General features: G+C 43.7%; 2 protein-coding genes across 7 annotated transcripts in view; one reads left to right on the plus strand and one right to left on the minus strand.

Moving 5' to 3' along the window:
• The first annotated feature begins 3,171 nt into the window (after positions 1 to 3,171).
• On the plus strand, positions 3,172 to 6,627 carry kcnj15 (potassium inwardly rectifying channel subfamily J member 15). Of its 3 annotated transcripts, none has more exons than XM_036523986.1 (2): positions 3,172 to 3,281; positions 5,472 to 6,627. In XM_036523986.1, exon 2 carries the CDS (start codon positions 5,472 to 5,474, stop codon positions 6,564 to 6,566), a length of 1,095 nt encoding a protein of 364 aa, XP_036379879.1. In that variant the 5' UTR covers positions 3,172 to 3,281; the 3' UTR covers positions 6,567 to 6,627. The 3 variants fall into 3 exon arrangements, with proteins under 3 accessions (XP_036379879.1, XP_036379878.1, XP_036379877.1); XM_036523985.1 differs by lacking the exon at positions 3,172 to 3,281 and adding an exon at positions 4,345 to 4,637; XM_036523984.1 differs by lacking the exon at positions 3,172 to 3,281 and adding an exon at positions 4,346 to 4,637 and having other exon boundaries at positions 5,467 to 6,627.
• A 2,375-nt stretch (positions 6,628 to 9,002) lies between these two features.
• erg (ETS transcription factor ERG) overlaps positions 9,003 to 25,127 on the minus strand; it is a 46,670-nt gene continuing 30,545 nt past the window's right edge. For 2 of the 4 annotated variants that reach the window (XM_036523979.1, XM_036523980.1), the window contains 9 exons: positions 22,034 to 22,251; positions 17,931 to 18,082; positions 15,608 to 15,811; positions 13,301 to 13,381; positions 12,620 to 12,691; positions 12,138 to 12,200; positions 11,785 to 11,841; positions 11,611 to 11,658; positions 9,003 to 11,162 (listed from right to left, as the gene is read on the minus strand). In XM_036523979.1, coding sequence (XP_036379872.1) covers positions 10,642 to 11,162; positions 11,611 to 11,658; positions 11,785 to 11,841; positions 12,138 to 12,200; positions 12,620 to 12,691; positions 13,301 to 13,381; positions 15,608 to 15,811; positions 17,931 to 18,082; positions 22,034 to 22,251 — 1,416 coding nt within the window. In that variant the 3' untranslated portion in view covers positions 9,003 to 10,641. The remainder of the gene's footprint in view (positions 11,163 to 11,610; positions 11,659 to 11,784; positions 11,842 to 12,137; positions 12,201 to 12,619; positions 12,692 to 13,300; positions 13,382 to 15,607; positions 15,812 to 17,930; positions 18,083 to 22,033; positions 22,252 to 25,127) is intronic. The other 2 variants (XM_036523981.1, XM_036523983.1) reach the window with 1 other exon arrangement.

A 25,127-nucleotide genomic window follows, 5' to 3' on the forward strand; every position in this document is an offset into this window, starting at 1 on the left:
CCATGTGGAAGGACATGCTTCTGCCTCTGCTTGCCAGTGAAAGGCACTGGGGAGAATGCCCTCAGGTCCCGAGTCCTGTAGGAAATCAACCGACAGGAATGCGGAATCTTCTGATCTTCCCAGATGTTCCGGTGCTGTTCACAACTTTTGCTCGTTGAGTGCCATTATTTTATCCCACAGCTTCCACGATCAGGAAGTAACTATTTTATAAAGCTCCTGGGCTGATTCTGGCCAAGACACACTGGCAGCTCCTTTGAGAGGAACCCAGTTTCACATTCATATGCATTAATCACGCCTCACTTCAGATATTCAATCCCCTCATTCTGCAACAGTGTATTTTCAGATTTTCCCTGTTTAAGATTTAGACACAGCTTGTGTGAGCAAATAGTGCAGACATGTATCTGGAAACTTGGAGAAGACTGTAATACGAATAATTTTTCATAACTGTCCCCAGATTAAATCCACATTTGTCTGTGACTTTGGTTCACACATTAATCCAAGTGTTACTTTTTTCTTCATAAACACAGTGTGGTGAGTTCTGTGATGACCAAAGAAGAATGAGACATGCTATATGCTAGTGCATATGCTAGTACAGAAGAAAAGGAAAACTTTTGTTTTGTTTTGAGTCACTTTGCTTCTACAGCATGTTTGTGTCAGACTGCTGCTTGAGGAAACATACTGTATCAGAGCTATTCGGCTGTTTGGTAATGGAGCTGTTGAGCATAGAACAAAATGCAATTTGTATTCATTAGTCAGACCAGTTCAGGACACTAAATTTAAATGTTCATTTAACACCTCTGCAGGGTGCCTCGGGCCCCAGATACTTAAGTGACATCACCAGTATCAGTCCCATTGGCCAATAAACACAAAGCGTTCTTGGGCTGCAGTGACACAAATTCCCTTTTGTCTGCACACCGGCACAGCTTTTACGCCTGAGACGGCCGTGCCTCTATCTCCTTATCTGCCAATATCTCTGTCAAGGCAAGCCCCGGTCTCAGGAGCCACTGGAGTAAATTGCTTTCACAGGCCTGGTTTCCCGTACCGCTCCACCTCCTCTCCACCCTGTGGGTAATTCTGGGTAATTTGTAATTTTAACGATTTCTTAAGATCAAGGCAAGATATTCTCCCCTACCTAAAAGCTCTGAATGGCAACCCATAAAACAGCGTAATGCCAATGGTGCATAGAGTTCAAAGGGATGAGAGAAAGAGAGAGAGAGAGAGAGAGAGAGAGAGAGAGAGAGAGAGAGGCAAACAGAGGGAGAGAAGGAGAGAGACAGACAGGGGGAGAGATTTATTCAGGTACAATAAATTAAACTGAAATACCTTTCAGCGCAAGAAGAAAAATACTTCTGCGATGACCATGGCAAAACTATCTTAGACTTTTTACGAATCATACGGATTTATTAGCTCCATTACTGCAGAAAAGTAATGGCACTCCCGAGTTTAACTGAGTTCACGTGTCTCCAGGAACTTTTCCTAAAACTGCCATGTACACAGAAGTTATGTATGTAATATATTGTGGCAAAAACGGTGAATGAGGGCGGTGAATTGAAATGCACTGCTGGGCCTTGGGTTGTCTTCTCTGATTGAAATACAGTGTAAGATGAACTGACTTTATGGTCCTTATCAGTTCTCCCTCTGTTACTGCAAAGAGATGCAGTACTGGAGACTACATAAACTATAGTTACTTTTTCATTTAAACATCATACTTTCTGGAGATTTTGTCTGGTCCTCACATTATCTAAACTTTTTCTTGTTTAAACTGGTGAGGTTCATGACCTCTTTGTCCTTCCAACTGCAAGACTGGTTTAGCAGGCCGTCCACCACCAGCTGGTCTGAACACAATGTAATGCATGCTTGAGTACATTGACACATTTTTTATTTTTGCGTTCAGATAATTGTGAAAAGCTTTAATGTCAACTCAACATTTGCTATAAGGGTGTGAAAATAACCATGTCACTGTGTTCTCAATATCGTATACCCTATTCTGCATATTTAGAAACTGGTAACACAAAATATCACCAAATGTCAAAGTAGGAAAAGAACATTGTGTCTGATCAAGCCTTGAACTGCCCAGTGTTGCAGTTGATTGCAATTTGGTTTTATGGTATTAACGTTTCAGATTTTAAAATGAAAGTGAGATTCATGAATGAAAACCTGAGGTATGGAAGAGAAAGTTCAATATGCCACTTAAATTTAGCCTCACAACTTCACCAATATGCTGTAGGCAGCAACTTAAGGCGCTGTTTTGCTTCATCAATAACCATGGCTTTACTATGTGTGGAATTGGCTGAAGAAGTCTCCCAAAAGCTGCTTATGTTGATACAAGTTTGAAAAAAGTGGGACCCTTAAAATCCTGCTGGTAAAATGACTGCTAAAGGCTTGATGTATGACAACTAACACCAAAGTGCAGTCTGTCCTTGTAACCGGTACAGACCAGAGCTAGCAGACCAGAGTTAATAACAAACTCAAGTTGTTTTCCCCACATATTTAAAACTCTGACCAAGATAGTATCTCTTGAAAAATGCATAAAGTTAGCTCTGGTTAATGATCTGAAAGTTGCTGTTTGTCACATTAGATTAATTTAATATTATGTTTGCTTGGGTATAAAAGTGGCTCCTTCAGATTCAAATCTCTAACCTTATTTTCCTTGGGCATTTTTACTGATATGGTCAGTCAATTTTTATAGACTAAAATGATCTGATTAGTGGGTTCAATAAACTCTGAATCTGAGATAGATCTTTTCAGACAAAAAGAAAACCCTTCCCAGATTAATGCACTGCTGTATTGCAATAAAGTGGTTTTCTTTCTTGAGACGACTTGGTGGCGATCATTGGAACCAGCAGTCACTTAATATGATAATATGGTGCTTGACTACCATGGTTTTTACTGGACAGAACAATATGTTTTTTGATTGAATTCAGAGGTAGGTCCACTTCTTAAGCATGACATGTAACTGCACTAGAGCAATATACTACATCAGATTGGGCGCAGGCAGCAACAACATTGAGATGAACTCAGCTATACATTGCCGTCCAAAGTTCACAACAGGTACCTGGAAATATTTCTCATGACACTTCAGTCATGCTTTGACTTTTACACTGCGGATAAAAGCGTTTGTATATGTAACAAGCTACATCCAGTCCCACAATTCAGCTCTACATTCCAAAAGTGGTGACCCCACAGAGGAGCAGGAATATAGGACTTTGACTTCACTGGAAGAAATGGGAAATCACTCATAACTTTTTCAGGAAAGGAGGAGGAAACCTGCTGAGCTTGAGGTATGTTATGCTCTATAGATGTACAATAACAATTCAGACATGTCAAAGACAGCTTTTGTTCATATTAAAAAAATATGCAATAGATCAAGTCATATTACAAAATCCTTATGCCTGTATTTATTGTACTTGTTGTAACCTCAGTGGAGTAGAGGACTGACATTGTATTATAAAAAGCAGATCCTGGACATATCTTAAGCATACTTTAATGGATTAACCCCATATTTCTACGGCCTAAAACAACTAATTGAATTGATTACACCTGTACAATCAAAGCATCTAACCATATAATTAATGTCATTAGACTATAATATTGCAGTAATTACTGTGGCAAGTGTAATGCATTTATAGTGATGTTGTCATGAGGAATAATGACAGACAATCAACACTGGTGTTCTGTTGGGGCAAGGAGAGCAGCCATGGGTTGCTGAAAGGAGATCGGATATTATGAACAATGGCTTCATAGGAGGCATAGCAACAGGAATACCTAGGCTGGAACAGAGGTATTACTGCCAGTCTGGGTCCTTGCTTAATAGGCCTAAAAAGCCTCTTTTTATGAAACCTTTAATCTTGAAATCCATTTTCTTTATAATTATGATCATTTATAATCCCCCAGTCCCCCAGTCTCCAAGGGGTACTGCTGATACATATACATATATATATATATATATATATATATATATATATATATATATATATATATACACACTTAGTTTCATACACTTGGTTTCTATTTTATATGCATATATATATATATATATATATATATATACATATATATATGACAGAAATCAAGTGTATGATGGATCTCTCCCCAGACATCTGCGTTGCTTTCAGCTCACAGTTTAGTAAAGCTTTTGACACCATGTTTACTCTCATAATTCTTAGGGAAATGTGTGTTTACTGTAAGCAGGGTCATCTGGACCTCTGGTCAAGAACAGGAATGTCTTGCAGCAGATACCTTTGGTCTATTGGACTGTAAATCTGGGTGTGTTTATACCGATAACATCAAAAAAGTAATATCAAAATAAACCAAGAGCGCAAAAAACGCAGAGCAGGTGTACTTTTACTTCAGCCTTGAAGCGGGGAGGCAGAAAGGTGGAGTTTGTGTAGCACACAAAATAAAACCTGACTTGCAGGTTGGAGAAAGCACATTCATAATGTCCTCCACTATGTGCTCCTTAACTGTCCTAAATATCATTGTGCTGAAGTTCAGTGCACATAAACACGGACAATAGAGTAGCAAGGACATTGTGCAATTCGTCAAGGGGGTAAAACCTCCTAGTTTCACATTACAGATAACAACCTAGGGCCAGAAAAGCTTCAGACCTGAGGAGGAACAAGACAGGGACACAACCAGTAAGTACAGACCTTTATCTGCACTTTGACTATTGAGCAAAATGCAAAGATAATGCAGTATTAACAGAAAAAATGAATATAGCCTTTCAATATTTTGGAAAATGTAAAATGCAGGAAATGAGCTGTCTAGTTAATTTACAACTTTCATAAGTGCTTATTAACCAGGAAAGAGCAATAAGGAAAAGAATTTCTTTGAACTTGAAGGTCCTGCATTACAATACTTTGGTTTTTTGACATTTCATTTCATAAGTAATGGTGGCATTAAAATTAAAATGTAAGCGTTTATCATTTATAGAATTTTATAAAAGACACATGAACCATTCTTGCAAGATGTTTCTTGATAAAATGATGGCACTGGCAATGGAATAAGTCAAGCCACTTTCAAATGACTCATCCATGGTGTTCTCAAGGTTTAATGTTAAGATACGCCACCGGACAACATATCTTTCCTGAATATTCATGTTTATCAACTTCCCAAAGAAATTGTTACAAATGAAATTGGCTTTACTGCTAAAATAAAAAGGAGTACTATTGACAGCAATTTCCACACATACCCAAACAACAAAATGTGTTAACGATTGAATTAGGTTGGATTCGGTGCATAATATTCTGGTTCCTCAGTGATCAATGACCAAAATTACTTGATGAATATCTAGCATTTCTTTTTTACCAATTAAAACTTTTTAATATGACAAAATTGTCAAAATAGGTCTGCTTCATAAGGTATTGCTTACATCAAAAACAATGATTAAATGTGTGTAACTGTAATTCATTCAGTTCAATGTATTGGTCAAATTTGCAGAGGATTTGCTTTCTTTATTTTTTTCAGTTCAGATGGAAATGGAGGAGGGCCAGAACAATTCTCAGACAGGGGCGAAGAAATATCAGATCTACAAAATGACGGCTGCCGATCCGCAGACACAAAGAAGGGTGGTGTCCAAGGATGGGCATAACAATGTGAGGATTGACAATGTCGAGGGCATGGTTAAGCTGTACCTCCATGACATCTGGACCACCGTCGTAGACATGAAATGGCGTTACAAACTCACGCTGTTCTCCTCCACGTTCGTGATGACCTGGTTCATCTTTGGCGTTTTTTTCTTCTTCATCGGGATGGGGAACGGCGACTTTGATCCCGAGCGGTCCTTCAACCACACGCCCTGCGTGATGAATGTGGAGACGCTGACCGGCGCCTTCCTCTTCTCCCTGGAGTCTCAGACCACTATTGGGTATGGCTTCCGCTACATCTCAGAGGAGTGTCCCCTGGCCATCTTCACGCTGGTGGCCCAGCTGGTCATCACAGGCCTGGCTGAGATATTTGTCACGGGGGCCTTCCTGGCCAAGCTGGCCCGTCCCAAGAAGAGGGCGGAGACCATCAAGTTCAGCCACTCGGCGGTGATCTGCCAGCACGAGGGCAAGCTCTGCCTCATGGTGCGGGTGGCCAACATGAGGAAGAGCCTGCTGATCCAGTGTCAGCTGTCCGGCAAGCTGCTCTTCCCCTACGAGACCCAGGAGGGCGAGAAGACCCTGATCAGCCAGACTGAGGTGGACTTCCAGCTGGACTCCAGCGGCGACTGCCCCTTCCTCATCCTGCCGCTTGTGTTCTACCATGTGATCGACGAGGCCAGCCCCCTGTGTGGCCTCACGGCTGAGAATCTGCGCACCAGAGACTTTGAGCTGGTGGTGACCCTCAACGCCACCATGGAGTCCACTGCCGCAACCTGCCAGAGCCGCACGTCCTACATCCCCCAGGAGATCATCTGGGGCTACGAGTTCAAGCCTGTGCTGTTCAGCTCCCCCAGCGGAAAGTATGTGGCCGACTTCAATTATTTTGACGAGGTGCGGCCCTGCACCGACCCCGCCCTTTTCTGCAACAACACCGAGAAGCTCCGGTTGGAAGAGGAGTACAGGAAGGAGCAAAGTGACTGAAAACAGACCAGCACACACTGTATGTGACTTCTGTGCCATTTTATCACCAGATTGTGAAAAATATAAAGAAGTAATATGGCAAGTACATGAAAACAAACAGAAGTGTGTTACAAACAAGCTTAATTTAGAGAAACGGGTTTTAGTGTGTGGGTAAATGCTGTTAGGATTGATGACAACCTCTGTAGTATTGTAAAACAAAAGTACTGTATACAGTGCTGGCCAAAAGTATTGGCACCCCTGCAATTCTGTCAGATAATGCTCAATTTCTCCCAGAAAATGATTGCAATTACAAATGTTTTGGTAGTAATATCTTCATTTATTTTGCTTGCAATAAAAAAACACAAAAGAGAAAGAAAAAAAAGTCAAATCAAGTATCAATTTACACAAAACTCCAAAAATGGGCCGGACAAAAGTATTGGCACCCTTTGAAAAATCATGTGATGCTTCTCTAATTTGTGTAATTAACAGCACCTGTTACTTACCTGTGACACATAACAGGTGGTGGCAATCACTAAATCACACTTGCAGCCAGTTAAAATGGATTAAAGTTGACTCAACCTCTGTCCTGTGTCCTTGTGTGTACCACATTGAGTATGGAGAAAAGAAAGAAGACCAAAGAACTGTCTGAGGACTTGAGAAGCAAAATTGTGAGGAAGCATGGGCAATCTCAAGGCTACAAGTCCATCTCCAAAGACCTGAATGTTCCTGTGTCTACCGTGCGCAGTGTCATCAATAGGTTTAAAGCCCATGGCACTGTGGCTAACCTCCCTAGATGTGGACGGAAAAGAAAAATTGACGAGAGATTTCAACGAAAGATTGTGCGGATGGTGGATAAAGAACCTCGACTAACATCCAGACAAGTTCAAGCTGTCCTGCAGTCCGAGGGTACAACAGTGTCAACCCGTACTATCCGTCGGTGTCTGAATGAAAAGGGACTCTATGGTAGGATACCCAGGAAGACTCCACTTCTGACCCAGAGACATAAAAAAGCCAGGCTGGAGTTTGCTAAAACTTACCTGAGAAAGCCAAAAACATTTTGGAAGAATGTTCTCTGGTCAGGTGAGACAAAAGTAGAGCTTTTTGGGAAAAGGCATCAACATAGAGTTTACAGGAAAAAAAACGAGGCCTTCAAAGAAAAGAACACGGTCCCCACAGTCAAACATGGCGGAGGTTCCCTGATGTTTTGGGGTTGCTTTGCTGCCTCTGGCACTGGACTGCTTGACCGTGTGCATGGCATTATGAAGTCTGAAGACTACCAACAAATTTTGCAGCGTAATGTAGGGCCCAGTGTGAGAAAGCTGGGTCTCCCTCAGAGGTCATGGGTCTTCCAGCAGGACAATGACCCAAGGCACACTTCAAAAAGCACTAGAAAATGGTTTGAGGGAAAGCACTGGAGACTTCTAAAGTGGCCAGCAATGAGTCCAGACCTGAATCCCATAGAACACTTGTGGAGAGATCTGAAAATGGCAGTTTGGAGAAGGCACCCTTCAAATCTCAGGGAGCTGGAGCAGTTTGCCAAAGAAGAATGGTCTAAAATTCCAGCAGAGCATTGTAAGAAACTCATTGATGGATACCGGAAGCGGTTGTTCGCAGTTATTTTGTCCAAAGGTTGTGCTACCAAGTATTAGGCTGAGGGTGCCAATACTTTTGTCCGGTCCATTTTTGGAGTTTTGTGTAAAATGATAATTGATTTAATTCTTTTTTCATTGTCTTTTGTGTTTTTTCATTGCAAGCAAAATAAATGAAGATATTACTACCAAAACATTTGTAATTGCAATCATTTTCTGGGAGAAATTGAGCATTATCTGACAGAATTGCAGGGGTGCCAATACTTTTGGCCAGCACTGTATGTTCTGAGCTGATTCCTGAGAAAACCAATTACAATGCATTTTGGATAACTTTTAGCTTTGACAGTGGACCCGGCATTGATTACCACTTTTTCTACTTTATATTACAACTTTATACTGGAGTCTAAGTTATGATGTATGAGATAATGGAGGTAGTGAATGTAACATAACAATGTTTTAACTAATTGGATTTTGAGTTTTGTTTACCAATAAATACACAACTGACCTGTAAAGAGTAAAAATGTCATATTTTAAGGCAATTAAACCCAACAGTATAAAGATGCCTCAGGTGCAAAGTCTTACATACAGTAAAAAGGGATGGCTCTGCTATTGTCATGGGTCCAAACAATGTCAGCTGTTATGGCAACATGGAGGTATGTTGCCTGTCAGATGCATCAGTCACTGGCATTGAACACAAACACACAGACACACGCACACCCTGTTACACACAAACACTCAAATAAACACACACACACACACAGTAGGTAGAGTCTAAACAAGGAGCAATGCAGTTCCAGCAACATACTCATATGATTAAGTTAATGTTTAAGAAGTCACTACTGAGAAAAATAGGTTTTGACTTGGAAATATTTTATTAGAATGTCACAATGGAAAAAAGAACATAATTTATCATAGAATGCGGTTTCTGTACCCTTCCCTTTTAGACAATCTCAGTCCAGGCCTTTTTGCTTGCCTGGTTTATTAGGCACTGCTACCCCCATCCCATCCCTAAACCTATAAAAGTAATACTGAATAGGTCGAAATGCCATGCCAGGCCCAGCTTATTTTTTATTGTTACATACAATCAGTTTTTTATTCTAAGTACATACAATCTGTACTGTAAACAAAAGCATGAAATTGAGAATCCAAGGCCACTATTGGTAAATTGATTCCTGTCCACTTGGTCTGTTTTGATACTATTTTTTATCCCCAACTGTGTCGATTATTTAAAAAATGTGTATAAGTCTGGCTCTTTGGCTGGCTGAGATCAACTCGTAGTGTATAAATGCATAAGTTATATATTTATAATATAAAAGACATATAACACTGAATTGTATATTTCAATCTAACAAACGCACAGCGTTCGCGACTCAGAAAAAAATACAAAAATTGATATTTTTTTTATGAAATCTCTTTGGTAGTATGAGGAGTTTCTATGATAAGGCACAGGTCAAGAAACTCCCCCTCCATCCAGAAACAGATTTGAGGTCCACTACAATATTCTCATATCATCATTATTCCAGTTTTCCAAATTGCAAAGATGCACCTTTTTCAGAGCATTCCCTTTAAAAAAATAGCAATCAAGTAAATGGCTTTCCTTTACTCTCAATAATGCCATATGTAGTATAATACTGATAGATACCTGTATGGCAGTTTATAGCCAAAGGAATAATACTTAGTTTTCCCATATTTCAATGTCTTTCCAATCTGTTATCAACCATCTTCCATGTAGTTGCACCAGCTCCTTGTTCCTATCTCTCTTCCCATCCCACACCGGAGTCCATGGCCTCTAGGCTCAGCTGTCCTGTACTGCCCGCCAAAAGCACATCCCGCTCTTGCTTGTTTCACAGTTTACTACAGCTAACACCTGTATCCCCCTTGCATTTTCCACACAAGTGGAAGTTGTCACTTTTATTGTCATTGCTTTTGTTTGCTCCGTCTCTTTTTCCACCCCCACCCCCGTCTATGCAGACTTTGATATGTTTGCTTCATTAAATAAGGTAGTTTAATACTTAACATATATAATAGGTAACTGTTCATGCAGCTATTGTTAAACTTCTTGTGGTATGTTCTCCTCCTGTTTTAATAGGTATGCATTACGTCACATTCCCCTCCCTATATGCCTCTATGCAACACCACGCTGTCTCTTGCCTCAGTTTCTACTTGACCCACACAACCCTTGCTTCCATTGGAATACTCCATTCCCCATTTGATATATACATGTCAACATCTCCTTCTCTTTAGAAATCCTCTCATTCTTTCTGTACATCCTCCTCTTTTACACCTACCCGCTTCCCAGCAATTTCATCCTATTCTACATAGTTACCATCCCTTCATTTCCATTTTCTTTTACTTATGCCCGTACACGTGTCTGAGTTCACTTTTCCCAAACAAAAGCCCTTTTTAGTTTGCTTTTTGTTCACAATTTGTCTGCCTGCACTTTTACCCCCAATTCCTCGTCCTGCTGTTTAACCTGGTGAGAGCCAGGGTTCCGCCCACCGGTCTGTCTAATAGTATGTGCCCAAGTGGGAGGGCATGTGGGTGGCAGGGTGCCGGGTGTTGGGGTAAATGCCCCCCGTGGGGGAGTTCCAGTAGGGGGTGGGGGCGGCGAAGAAGCTGGACGAGGTGACGGGTAATGCCTGTGGGTGGGGCGCCACAAAGTTCATCTTCTGCTGGTGGGCGTGGTAGGAGCTCATGTAGGACAGGTCCGAGGGGTACTTGTACATGGCGGACTCGGGCGGGTGGGGCTGCAGCGCCTGGGCGATGCCGTGGAAGTCGAACTTGTAGGCGTAGCGCTTGCCGTGCACCTTGGTCATGATGTTCTTGTCGTAGTAGTAACGCAGGGCGCGGCTCAGCTTGTCGTAGTTCATGTTGGGCTTGCTCTTGCGCTCGCCCCAGCGCCGCGCCACCTCGTCCGGGTCTGTCATCTTGAACTCGCCGTTGGTGCCCTCCCACGTGATGCAGTTGGAGTTGGAGCTGTCGGACAGGAGCTCCAGGAGGAACTGCCACAGCTGGATCTGACCGCTCCCTGTGGAGAGAGACAAGGCAGGGGTAATCACCACTGCAATAACCTCCCATGGATTGCCATGAAACCATCAGTGCTTATTGCCAAATGATGAAAAATCGTATATCCCCAGACATCAGCACCTCTCTGATGATACAGGCCACTGGGGTAAAACTACACAGGTACAGCTGTTTTGTCTTTCGACAGGGGGCTCAATCTACATTGTACCAGATCCAATCGGTCAAGCATGTCTGTTGCTGTCATGGCTACGTAACTGTGCTGCCTCCTGAGGATTATGTAAAGAGCATCCCTGAAAATGTAGCTGCTGCCAAACAAGATTCCCTGACAGGAGCCTGAAAGTGTGTTGCCACACTTGCCAGACAGGCCCCTGCAAAGGGAATCTATCAGCTGCACAGCTGAGTGCACAGAAAGGGCACAGGGAGAGGTCCACACCCCTGACACATCGCCTCACCTGGATTGGCCAGCCTGCTGCTCGTAGGCCCCAGTATCTGGTAGGGATCTAAGACAGAGGGACAGGCACAGACAAAACAATGATGTTCGAGCACCAGATGCTGTTTTGTGTGGGTGCTTGCTTTGGCTTTTATCAAAGTAACAGGACTGTGTATTTTGTCACCAAGTCACTCACCAAGCTGGGGTCTCTGCTCCTCTGTTTTGGTGACTATGGCAGGAGATGGCTGGGACCCTAGAAGGAAATGGCTTTTGTATATCAAAGTGGCTGATCAAGGGTGTGGGTGTATACACACTAAATTAATATCTGCTTATCATTGGAATGCATTTGTGTCTCATTTTTCCACCTTATCACAAATTATCAATGCCACCTGCAAAGAGAACACAAAGTTCAAGAAGAGCACCTTTCACTTTAAAATATGTACAGCATGTAAACAAACTTCCTGTACAACTTTGCACCTTTGAGTGGAATGACTATTGGTGTAGCTAAAAATATCCTCATATCAGACAAGGATATACTATTGCACTCACCTTTGGATGAAGACACAGCTTGTGGCGTCCACCCTGACCTCCTTGCTGCCTCATAAGCTAAGTCTGTAAAACAGTAACACAAGCCTCTCTGCAGTCAACCACATGCAATTACTGACTTCACCACCAGAGGGAGAGAAGCTCACAAATGTTTACAGGAGAAGTGGTACGTTTTCTGTGGTTCACCTCAATGGGTTAGGGCAAGAGCAGCATATTGGCATAGGTTTCTATATTATGTGGGATGCAGAAAAAACATGCATGGTATATTGTACACATTGACAATGGGCAGAAGCTTTTATCTGAATGTGCATAATTGCACAAAGTAAGGGATGACATCATTTGAATGACCCCAGGGTCTGCAGATTGATGGTTAATATTTTGTTTACATAGAGTAAATACCAACAAGTATGTATCAATATTTATATGCTGTTAAAAAACACTGGGTTGTAGAAAGTTTCAGCACAGTGAATTCAGGCAGCACCTACCTGGCCTGCCCGGGACCCTGGGAGAGGAGTCGGGATACACTGAGGTGTTGGGGAAAATAAAACTAGCACCTCCTGACAAAGGAAAGACACATGATTAGGGTCAGAACTTGAGTGAAACGGGGCAGCTTTGTAAGGGGGTCACATGGGGCAGCAGCTCTGCTGACGATACAAGCAGGAAATACAGCACAAAGCAGGAAATACCAGCCAGTAGGTGTGACCACCCCCCCCCCCCCCACCCTCCCCATATGACTTTACCCCCAACCCAGGAAATACTCAGCCATTAGAGGAGACTGTACAGCCAAAAGGCAATACAGATCCCCACTGTGAATGAGAGTGCTTTGCAAGGTAATTCCTCCACGCAATGCAAAAGCAATCCAAAACATGCGTTCATCAGTTTTCCTTTTAACTTAACTGTAACACAGCATGTGTACAGTATCAATTAACAAATAATAAGGATCCGGAAAAGTAGCGTACAGAATTTTGTGCCCAAAACAAGATTTAATGAAAATATATCTATACATTTTTATAAATGTCTATGCACAAATATAGACATGTAGGAATAGATATTTACATAAACATCATCCATCACATGTATATAAACTGTGTATATACATAAGTCAACATGGCATGGTTGTAAGACTAGTGAAGTGGGCGGAGCAAAGCGTAGACAGGGGTCCTTACCTGTGTTGCGGGCATGCATTAACCGCGGGGAGTTTTGCAAGGCTTTGTCAACATCATCTGAGGTCAAGTGAGGAAGTGGAGCTGAGAAACAAAACATTCTTTTTTTTCAAAGAGGAAATTGACTGAAACGGCTCAAAATAACCTGCCAATGCACCAGGAGCACCGCGCTTGCCATTTGACTGACACACACGAGCCACAGTGAAGCACTCAGCTGCTCTGTTCTCAGATCAGTTAGAGGAGCCAGTCCAACAAGGTGAGGGTGAGGGAGAAGCACTGAGCATGGCACATGCTCACAGTGAGAAGGCGTTACGATACAATGCGAAACCAAGACAATGTCATAACTGCCAAACTAAACAAACAGCTAATCACTGCTGCCCACAGTCATTTATGAGAATTGCATGCTTCCACAATTTTCTTTCTCTAAAATAAATTTGGCGAGTTTGTGGAGACATTAGAAGAGAAAAAAAAAACAACAAAAAACATGGCCAGAAAAAAAGCAGCAGAAAAGCACGAAAGAAGATATTTTAAAGCTTTCCTTTCCACTGTGCTTTCTCTGTTAAACTACAGCAGTCAAAGCCAAAGTCCGAAATACTTTGCCGGGTCTGTATCTGCATGGAGATAATCAATAAGACCCCGAACCAACTCATGGTATTCTCATCAGGGTTTTTAAGCTACTGCTAAAACCCCTGGGCACTTCTCTGAAACTAGGATACCTTGGGTATGCACTATTCTCAGGTACTTTCACAAATTTCCCTGTGTAATGTTGTGAACATGGATTAACCATATGTTAACATTACTTAAAGGGAAAAATCAATAAAGAGATAATAATTCAATCCCTGGACAACTCAGTGTTGTTTCAGTTTAGTCCTCCGTATGCTGTTTTTAGGAGTAATAAAACTGTGAGCAGTTAAATAGATTTATTGCATATAACTGCATAATTGCGCATTAAAATATGTGGCACAGTGTATCAGTTGTGTCTTTTATTTTTTCACCTTGAAACAGCCATAAATGTAAAATTATATATACTATATCCATGATACAGAGCTGCAGGAATTCTACAAATATTTTCTATCCAAACATGTACACATCTGGACCTGGTGAGTTCTGTCAAATGTTTTTTTCTTAATTTGTTGTTGCTTTTATGAACACTCAGAATCTTTCCACTGACCTTGTTTCAACACACAAGCAGTTATATTGCAGGGTACTACAATAAACTACTCTCCCCATTTAATAATCAACCTCAAAGAATTAGTCATGCAAAAATATTTGAGGGAGAATTCATTTTTTTTCAAACTGCCGCTCCATAGCTTCAAAACAAAATGAAATGTGAACAACCCTTGCGATTAAAAAAAAAAAAATACCCCAAAGAAATGCAACTTCTCCTGAACTTGCAGCGAAAAAACAGAGAGTTCCATCAGATGAAAATGAAAACAGGCACTGGATCCAGTTGGGTTTGGGAACGTTGCTGACGAGGCTTGGCGAGCCTCTGTCTGCCTGAACGCTGTCCAGCACAGAGAACGGCAGTCCAGAATCAGCCCAGCTGACCATCCCGGGAACTGGCAGGGAGGCAGAGAAGGGAGCGCCTCTCCGACTCACTTTCCAATTTTTACCCCTCTCTCCTCACTGATACCAGGGCTACAAAGTGGCTCTAAGCCATCATAAATGGCACAATGCTACTTTGAAAATATTCTTGCTTGGCCATAAAAATGTTTGAGCTCAGATATCCAGGGAAGATCAAAAAGAACAACTTTGACATGAACTTAACTTTTGAGGCACTGAACACTGACAAACTTTTTCCTGTGCAGTGGCTAAACAATCCAACCTGTTCATAGGGACTTGCCAAAAGTAAATAAACACATGTGAAAGGCAAACTAAATTGCCCACAAGGTCACAGGCTAAAAGCTAGTAACAGACTGATAGAAGCCAAAGTATTTGTCTTCTAATTCATGCCACTGGCATAGGTGGACCAAAGTTGAGAGTTAAATTGGCATGAACACGTGGGCTCTATGCATGTCTGTAAACCTTGTATTCAGTCTGGCTTGTACTGTCACAACGGTCGGGTTTCCAGGCTATCAGACACAGGTGCAGCTGGTTTCTGAGAGAGGAATCATTTGACCGCGTGAGAGAGAGGAACACGTCTGTCCGGGCACAGACAGAGGAAAGGACAGAGGACCCAGGGTGGGCTGACATGCAGCCAAGCAGAACAGCAACATGAAGACTTCACCCTTGAGATCTGACCCCTGCAGGCCTTGATGTTTCAATGCCTACAGTATGGAGGCGGTTGGGTGAGCGGGGAGCAGCACTCACTCTCTCTGAGGTAGTGGAGGTGGGAGAGCAGGATGTCCGCGTTGTAGCTGGGGGTCAGCCTCTGGAAGTCCTCTTTGCTCATCTTGCAGAGTTCCTTGCCATCGATGTTCTGGAACAAAGAGATGTCCACATCCAGGAGGAGGTACTCCTTCACGGCCCACTCCAGCCACTGACGCACGTGCTCTGTCGTCCATAGGGTGGGATCTGTGGGACCAAACACCGTGGTGTGCACACGTTCACTCACCAGCAAGAGAAGGGGAGCTACAGTTTTGGCCAAGGTGTTCTTCATCTCAAACTGTTTGAGGTGATTCAACATTTGTACCTAGTAGTACTAGTAACAGATGCCAGTTTTCTGAGATCACAAACAAGACATAATGTGCTAAACCAGATACTCCGCAAAATAAGAAACCGCCATTTTGGCACACCCTCCTGAAACACGTGTGGTACAGTTAAGAGCGTTCAAAATGAGCTGACACATGTGAAAAGCATTGAGAAGTGTGTTACTCTAAGTGTATTTAGCAACACCAGGGTGTAACTTTACCTCTTTTGTGGGGGGAGAGTGGAGGACATTTGCAGCTCATGATTTTTGGCGTGGCTTTGAGCCAAAGCAAATGAAAGCACTTACACAGGCGGAAAATGCGCCACGCAGTGTCCATTCCACCGCCACTTCTCAGTGGAGATGCAAGCGGGGTTGAAAAAAGCTGCATTCAACAGGACGTTTGTTCTACTGTTTTTATCCCCGCCTGAAGTGGTGATGGAAGTTACGGCAGGAGTTACGGGAGTTATGGCAGCATGCTAGCCCTGTGAGGGGCACCCTGTTCTGGGAGAGCAACCCCTGTCATGCGGTGAGGGAGGGACATGAAAAAGCTCCCTTGTAAAGGACGCATGACTGTGTAACATGCACCTAACACACACTACCACGCTGTTGCTTGATGGTTTTCATATGTGTTTTTTTTTTAAATTTACTTAAAATTTATCACCCTGTATTCATCCACATCTAAAGAGGCACATCTCAGATTCAAAGCCTGTAAGGTAATCTACAGACTAGGAAGAACACATATTAAATCTCTTGCCCTGAGAACAACTTTGATTGTAACTCTGGGCACATGTGCGACAGTGATTTCACACTTGGGAAATATATGGTATAGAAATTTACGCAGCAGTATTCTGTCCACTGGCTGGGCAGGAGCAGCAAGAGAGGGGATGGATATGGAGGGCTGGGGTGAGATTCTCACCTGTGGCTTGGAGAGTCACACAGCTGCTTCTTTCTCTGTCGCCAACAGGCATGTGCAGCAGTGCAGGGGTGGAAAGCTAAGCCTCCAAAAGCTATAAAAGTAAATCTAATGCTGCACTATCATGCATACAATTCACTCTTTTGGTTGGAGAAATAAAGCTCGTCATTTTGACCTCCCGATAAATTCCAGAGGGCTTTGTTCCTATTGTCCTTTTTTTTTTTTTAAATGGAGGGCAAAAACAGGATGTGCTTAACGTGCCTCGTCATCGTCCTTGTCAACTTCGGTTGAAAAGGAAGTTGCACTATAAGACAGAAACCATTACTCAATCCCCTACCAAAGTAAAAGAAAGTAAACTATGAACTTTGTGCAATTAAGTTAGCTCGTGGACCCACTGACAGGAAAAACATTTGAAAAGAGATTAGTATCAGGTGGGTTTTCAGCATTAATCCAGTGTTTTTCCATTTCCGAGGTAAATGCGTTGAAGACAAATTTCCACAGGAAATTCATCCTTAAGCCCACAGAGTAGAAAAATAATTAAATATCAATGATGTCAGAAGTAGCTACTGCCTTTCTGAGTAAAGCTTATAAATGAGGGCAGTCCGAGGTGGCCAGTCTGATTGGTCCTTGTCATCCCCTCTACAAATCTACTGTAAAACTGCACAGCTGAAAAAGAGCAGGTAGAACTCCTATGGTTCGGAGAGATGCCACTGTAGGTGTGTGTCTGTGGGTCTCTGGGTATGCACTGATAAGAATGCCTTTCTCCTGTTTGGCAGACGGTCTCAGCCCACGCCCTCCCCTCATCCAATCTGGAACTGCTCCATAGGAAATGGTCTAGACAAGGCCCAGCACACTCGCAACAGACTCCCAAGCTCCTGTGCTGCCGCTGGGAGGGAAGAGCCCTACAGAGACCCGGATATGGACTGAGGCATTCCAGATGTCATTGATACTCTGAACCCATCCTTCTAATCGCGCTTTCAAACCCCATCACTCACGTGATCATCTGCTTTTACCTAATTGATGGCACCTGCTATGTAGTATTGTGAGTGACCGGAGGGCGGGTGTGGTTTTGGTGTGGTCTGTGATGGTACCTGCGGGCACGATGACCCTGCGCTCGTTGGTGGTCATGTTGGGGGGTGGGATGTGCTTGTCCTCCACATAGCTGCCGTAGGTCATGGGAACGCTGTCCGCTCCGCTGGGGAGCTTCCCTCCCTTCCCTGCACTGCAGTCATCTGGGGAGGCCCTGTGCAAACAGACGCAAGAGACCATGAAGCTGGATCCACACGACCGCATAACAGCAGTGACCACAGCAACACACACAAAACTCTCAGACTGCCCTCACTGATGTCATTTTAAAACTAAACTTTGGGCTACGGGGCCATTTATCTCATAAGCAGTGTAAAAGCAACAGAGACATGTTTGTCCAACACCGTACGAAGCAGGATGGTAGCATATGCTTCAGAGCAGACTGCGGGACAAAATGGCCTCAGATTTTCGCTAGATGGTTTGGAAACATTTCTGAAGCGAGCCTATTGCTAAACCTAAGCCCTCCGGCTCTTTCATTCATGTATCAAAAACCACATGAAAAGAGAGGGATCTGGACTGAAATAAAGAAGAGGGAACGAGTGCCAGAGGCCCTAGATCCAACGATTGACCCCCGTATACATTCATCAAGCCGCCATTATCATGGCCGGCGAATCCCCTGAGGACACGGGCGCCAGATGTTGCGGATTACAGTCGGAATGTCCCATCCATGCAGATCACCCATGCCCTGGCCCAGATATGAACAATTTGGACTCTATTAGAACCATGTACAAGTCATGTGTCAACCAACTGTTTGTCTTTCGCAGCTCACAGAAGGGAGCGTAGCCAGCGATGCAGAGACCAGCTCTGTTTAAGGTGCACGGAGCACAGTGTCGCTAAGGAGCAATGGGACACCGTATGGTGCACTGAGTACTGAAAATACCGGGCCGCTGGACCAGTTACAACACAAGGTCACGTCTGGATAGCCACTCCTAACTTAAGTAAATAGACAGGCGTTTGCCTGAACCATGCCATCTCTGTTCACTGTCTCTGTTTGTGTGTCACAAATCTAGGGAGATAATCGACTGCCTTTTTGACAGGATGTTCTGCCAGTACATTCCAAAACCAGAATGGTCCAGTTTCGAGGAGGAATGTTAACGTGAGATCTCCCTGCCTCACCCCTCTGTATCTCTTTTCCCCTGAACCACTGTAGTTTGGATCACCTTAAATACGCTGCTTTCTCAGTTGGTGGTGGGAACAGCCTCCCTTAGGGGGTTTCAGTTACACATGTTCTTTGATGTTACAGACTGTAATGCAGGTACTGCAATACAAAAACTGGCCACAAGGCATTAGACAATGTTCTGATTTTATATTGGTCTTCATTCACATTAAGTGCAATATCAGATGAAAGGTCCTACAAATCAGCACATCAGCAAATCCCTCTGCTGTTTCCAGAATAGCTCAATAGCCCATCCACCTACAAAGCCCTTTTAAGATTCTAAACAGACCTCATTTTGAAAGACACAGTAGTTGTGAAGCCAGAACTGATCCCAGGATATCCCAATAAAAGACTCAGGATCAACAAATAAGGAGTGATCTAAATATACAAAGTCCTCTAAAATTATCTGGCTATGAGGTCCCTACAGATATAAAACTGGTGCATAGACCTGCCAAAAATACTGGGTCAAGTTTGGGAATGAAACTATTGTAATATTATTCTCGTAAAAAGCAAGACCAAATCAGATACCAGAATTTAAAACTCCCTCACAATAATAAAATCAGTAAAAACCTGAAATTAATAAATTAGTAAATATTAATTAATTGCTACTGCTATTATTTAAACACCATGACATATGGATTTCACCTTCCTTACACATTAATAGTATCCGTTCTGTCACTGGACAACAGATCTATGATGACAGATCAATAGCAGGGTAGCATTCAGTTTCCTGGTGATTTTTGTTTTTTTAAGAGGGGGGCTATCATGGACAAGATGGGCAGGGGTTTTTCTGTGTTTTCAGCTAAATTTAAAACCAAGAATTTAAATATAAACAGTACAACAGTAATCATACCTACACAGCGGTATCATATAAAAAGTGAAATAGACTACAGGCATACAGTAGGTCTCTGTAATCAATTTTTGCCTGGTAATATTCTGCAGTTTGGGGAGGCCATCATGCTTCTAGGTCTTAATTGCAAATACTGTATCTGAAACACATTGCACAATGGAGCCCAGCCATGACACTGTGTGTTTTTGATAAATGGCAAGCACTTTGTTTGCAAATGTAATCCTATGGAAGTAATTCATGAATGTGGAATCTGCATCATTTTTTAGAGGGTGGTGCCCAACAGCAGGCATGGCATTTCTGAGTAAACATTTGCCCCTGATTGCCACACAGATATCACACGGCGTGCAACGCAGCATGAAATCATGTGGTGCACCTACAGAGCTTCTCTTTATCGGCCCCGTTGATGCTGACAGAGGCACGGCGATTCGAATCTGATGGGAAGCGTAGAGTGCAAAGTTGCCTTTCTTCCTCCGCCCAGGGTGAATCACTAGCAAGGCCCCACAAGGACAGCGGGTGCGACCTAATGCGAACGCGCATGCCGGGCCATGGGGGGTTTGCCAAATCAGGCCCCGGTCAGTCCAGCAGGGCATGGACACAGACTGGATCCTCCCCTTCCAGAGAGGTCACCTCCCCCTGGGGGCCCCCTGCCCTCGGCTTACTCGCTGTATCAGGAATAGGAAAGCACTTGAAAAAGTTGTGCAAACTGGGCCTGTTCTTCTTCTCTTTTTCTTGGCAGCCGTGTGTCAGCGGCAACTCCTGCCTCTACTGGGTGGCTCTTGGAGAGGGGGATAAACAATTAAAAGGGAAGCCTTGGCAAGAGCTGCCATTCTCCCTCCCCACCCACAGCCCCCCCCGCATCTCTTAGCTACTTTGTTCATTGTTCTCAAACTGACGAATCTGCCATGATGCAAAGTAGCCGAGTTGTGCCAGCCCTCTCACACGTCTCGGGCGCACTCGGAATACAGGGGCCCCTGACTCACAGCTTGTTGAGGGCTGGGCAGCAAATGTGGAATCAACGCCTCTGCTCACTGGCCATCCATCCCTTGCACGCGCCCAGATCCACGAAATCACACATCCAATAAAATCCTGAATTCCATTCTAAGAGGCTATCCAGTAAATATAATGATGAGCTGTGTGCAATCCAAACCTCATTAACTGCCTGGCTTGGATTCCAGGCCATTTCAAATTCCTGAGATGTAAGAAAAACTTGTGAGATGCCTGCATGTCCTTCACACGACTGTTTATCATGACCAAGAGTGCTCTCCATATGGCGGCCTGCTGCCTCTGTCTCCTATCTACTTGGCAGCCTGAACAGCGCCTCCTTCTGGTGGTCTGCTGGAGGGACAGAAGTCTGCCCGTGTGTTGGCCTGCACTGTAAATCTTGGACCACACTCTGACTCTAACTCAGTGCTAATTGGAACAATCTTTCATGTGTCTCACCACCAGATGAGAAGTAGCCCTGCTCTGGGGGCGTGCATTGAACAGCACACTCCAAAGTTGGGGGGGAGAGCGGGTGGCGACGACATGTTATAAATATTACAACTGGTGCGGTCCTTCTGTGAAGGGGGACAGCTGCTTTGAGTTTGGTTGGGGCTGAGGCAGTGTTGCGTGTCCCCCTGCACCCCCCCCCCCTTAGTTTCAGCTTCCAGTGCGTTTGGCAAGCTAACAGGCTGCTGACTGTTCCCGCACCGGCGATGCCCTCAAAATTAATAGGCGGCTTAAGATGTAAACAACAGCCGTCCTCTTTGACCGACTACGCTATGTTCAGTTTTCTGCGGCTTTCACAAAATATTTACTTTCAAGTGTAGTTTTCAAGGGAAACGCCAGGGCTGTTTCAGCTCAAGCCTTGGTCAAAGAGCTGTCAATGGCTAGAAATGAGGGCTTCAGTCTTCTTTATGTGAACAGGCGCAGCACTTCACACAGTTTGCTGTCCTCCTCATGGCAGAACCTCCCTCTTGTCACCAAGGACACCACTCTCTATGCACATGTGCTGCTATCGCTTTTCACAATACATTCACCACACAACTTTCCTGACATAGCGTGCTTGCGCTGACTCATTGCTTCACATTCAGCGCGCAGGGAGGTGGGAGGAGCTAACCCACCTGGAGCCATTGACCTGGCTGGTGTTGCACTCCATCTTGATGGTGACGCGGGCGGGCGGCTGAGACAGCCAGTCCTGCTGGTGGACTCTTGGGCTCATTTTGGCCGTCTGCCCATACTCGCTGGCGGATGACGCCGTCATCTCCGTCTTGGGATGGAGCGGCGTTCCGTAGGCGCACTCGTACAGGGACTGGTCTTCACTCACCACCGACAACGCTTCCTATGGAAAGAGGAGACACGCGCTGTAATTCTGGCACTTTATGCCTTTTACAGCGGCCTCAATTTTGCTGCATTCAGCAGGGATCTCAAAACACAGCAAACATCACTGTTTCTGTAAAAAGTTGGCTTTCTTTAATTGAATTTAATTCATGAGCAATCTGTCATTTAAACACTTAAATCAATGAACCTGGCTAATTTGCCGGTGTGTGAAATTTGATGCATGTTAAATGCATCCATTCTTGTGCGACAGGATTGTATTTCCTATCATTGCAGTGTCTACAATGGCTGACAGCGTAACTTGGGAGTAAATGAAAAGGATTAGGCGCACCTGAAAACCAAACACCCTCCTTATTACTAGGATTTCTATGTCCAGTGTCCAAGCTCTGGTTTCACTATTATATACTGTAGCTGACATGCAGTTTCTAGGCAATGTAGGCAAAAATACTGTAAATAAGAGGTGTTTTACAACCCAAATGATACAAAGATGAAACAGACCATATAGTATGTAACCTGAGCTTTTTCTGGAAATTCCACCCCCAGTGCAAAATCATGAACATTCTGGAATGAACTTCACTGATCATTTTAAAAATGGATACCATACATTTGTTTCCCTCAGGCTTGTAGTTATCAGATCTCATAATGTTTTACAGCACACAAAGCTTGTAAAATACCTGTGGTCAGAGCTGGCCACCACCATTAGTGGGAGAGTGATGCAAATTGCTTTTTTTGCTCTCTGTGACAAAAGAGGAGGCCAGCGAGAGAAGTTCTGTGACGTAACAGGTTTGGTAGAGGAAGACCACAGTGCAAACCACAGTCGTGCAGATATCACATTTTCTGGGCTTTAAATATCCCAGTCTAACCACATGCCTGTGTCCATGACTTCACTAAGGCTACTTTTGCCACGAGGTGCATCTTTATACTCTGAAAGTGAGAAATTCCCAAATCAGAATCAGAGGTTCCTGCAATTTAGATTTTTTAAATGTGATATTTTAAATGCAAATGTGTCAAGACAGGGGATTAATTTTCTGAGAATCAGCATTTTCCTATTGCTATTTCTTGGTTCCAGTTTCAAGATTTCAGGGAAGGTACACAGAATGCAAAGAGAATGAGAAGGAGCTACGCAGCGTTGAAGTCCCACATCTTTTCCTGCCTGTCCAGTCTCTTGCTGTATATCCAAACTCCCATTTCCCCAGTACAATTCAGTACAATGTACAAGACTACACCATTTATGCTATTCTGACAAACACCTTCTCGGGTGTCATTGAAAAGAAAGACTTTCTTGAGATTCAGTGGCCTCAAATACCCAAAAATGGTTGTGTAACATGATGACCACAAAAGTGGAGAAGTGAAGTAACCATACCCCCAAAGGTCAATGACATAAAGAAAAGCATATTCACTTGTAATGGTTGCTATTGTTTGGCTGACCAAAAGTTGAGGCTGTGGTATAAAAGATGTCCTAAAGAGATAGCCATCCCCCTCCCCACAAGTCCCCCTTTCTCTCTCCCCACCCTGCTCCTTCCCTCCCTCTCTCTCACGCTCTCCCTTTCTCTCCCTCTCTTTCACACAGGGTGCATTCCTCAGTCCTGCTCACTGTGGAGCAGACAGCTGCCCTACCCGGCCCTCCCTGGTGACAGGTCAAGAGGCTGGACTGGGATCAGTTGGAGGAAAGGGAAGCTGTGTCGGAAACCAGATTAGTCTAGTGGCCACTGTTACTCCCTGATATGTCAGCTGCAAAGCACATTATCGGACCGGGTGGGCAATTAACCTTCACCTGACAGAGGTGGAGGGACCTGCGTGCATGCTCTCAGCTGCGTGCACGAGCAGAGGCACGAGATGAATTTTGTACCTCTGCAGAAAGCAAAACAACCACACTGATTTTGAGTTATTGGGGTTCATTTCTCATTCACTGAGTTCCTGTATTCTTAAAGCCAGCACGAGGAACACAGCACACTTAAAGCCAGCATGAGACAAACACAGCAAAATAAGAAAAGATGCCAAGAAAGACTTTTTATATTCCCTTATTTTTCACTGTGCTGGATATCAACAGAAAGAGCTCTTGCATTTTTCAAAGCTACTGTACTTGCACACAATACAAGGTATTTGTAATATAATGTTACGATCTGAAATGACAGTCGTGAGATGCATGCTTTGCACAGCTCATTTTTTGCACACAGAAGATCAAGCCCTTTGATAAAACTGAACACATTTTAACGATTTACATCTCATTTCAAACACTCTGCTAAGACCAAAAAAGCACACTTCAGCAAAGCCCGCAAGTTCCAGAACTTTCCACTTTCAGAGCATTATTTGCATCAAAGGCAAGCTAGAGATTATTTTGTGTGCTTGGCCAAAGAAAACAAACACAGATTTAGGAGGGAAAAAAGGTTGAGCCCAATTTTCCTTTTTAACACCCCGAGTCAATCCACGTGACAAGAGTAGTGTAAATGGTTTTGTCTGTAGAGTTGCACAGTCTGGGAGGTCCTTCTGCTCTTTCTCTGCGGTAGGCATGCAGGAGCTGACTCTGGGACGGGATTCAGCGCAGTTTACCCAGGGCTCCACCCGCTCTGGTTTTCATCCAAACCCATTTCCCCTTCGTGTCTGCGCACCTCACACCTCCCTGGGGGTGTTAGCTCCTACCCGCATCCATCAAGGCCATACTTTTTACAATTATTTTCTGCTAGAGAGATGCTCTTGTCCGTTGTGACTTACACAGCACTACTTTCTTACATTATCCGCCAGCTACCATTTATACAGCTGGATATATGAAGCTATTCAGGTAACATATCTTAGATAAGGCTACAGTGGACAGCATCCCACCTGGGGATAGAACAAGCAACCCTCTGGCTACATGCCCACCTTTGCACTACAGCTGCAGTT

This window comes from Megalops cyprinoides, chromosome 3 (genome assembly GCF_013368585.1).
Source record: "Megalops cyprinoides isolate fMegCyp1 chromosome 3, fMegCyp1.pri, whole genome shotgun sequence".
Classification (NCBI taxonomy): domain Eukaryota; kingdom Metazoa; phylum Chordata; class Actinopteri; order Elopiformes; family Megalopidae; genus Megalops; species Megalops cyprinoides.

Bases quoted from the DNA above. Each gene is read 5' to 3' on its own strand.
- kcnj15 (XM_036523986.1), top strand. From the start codon at position 5,472: ATGGAAATGGAGGAGGGCCAGAACAATTCTCAGACAGGGGCGAAGAAA.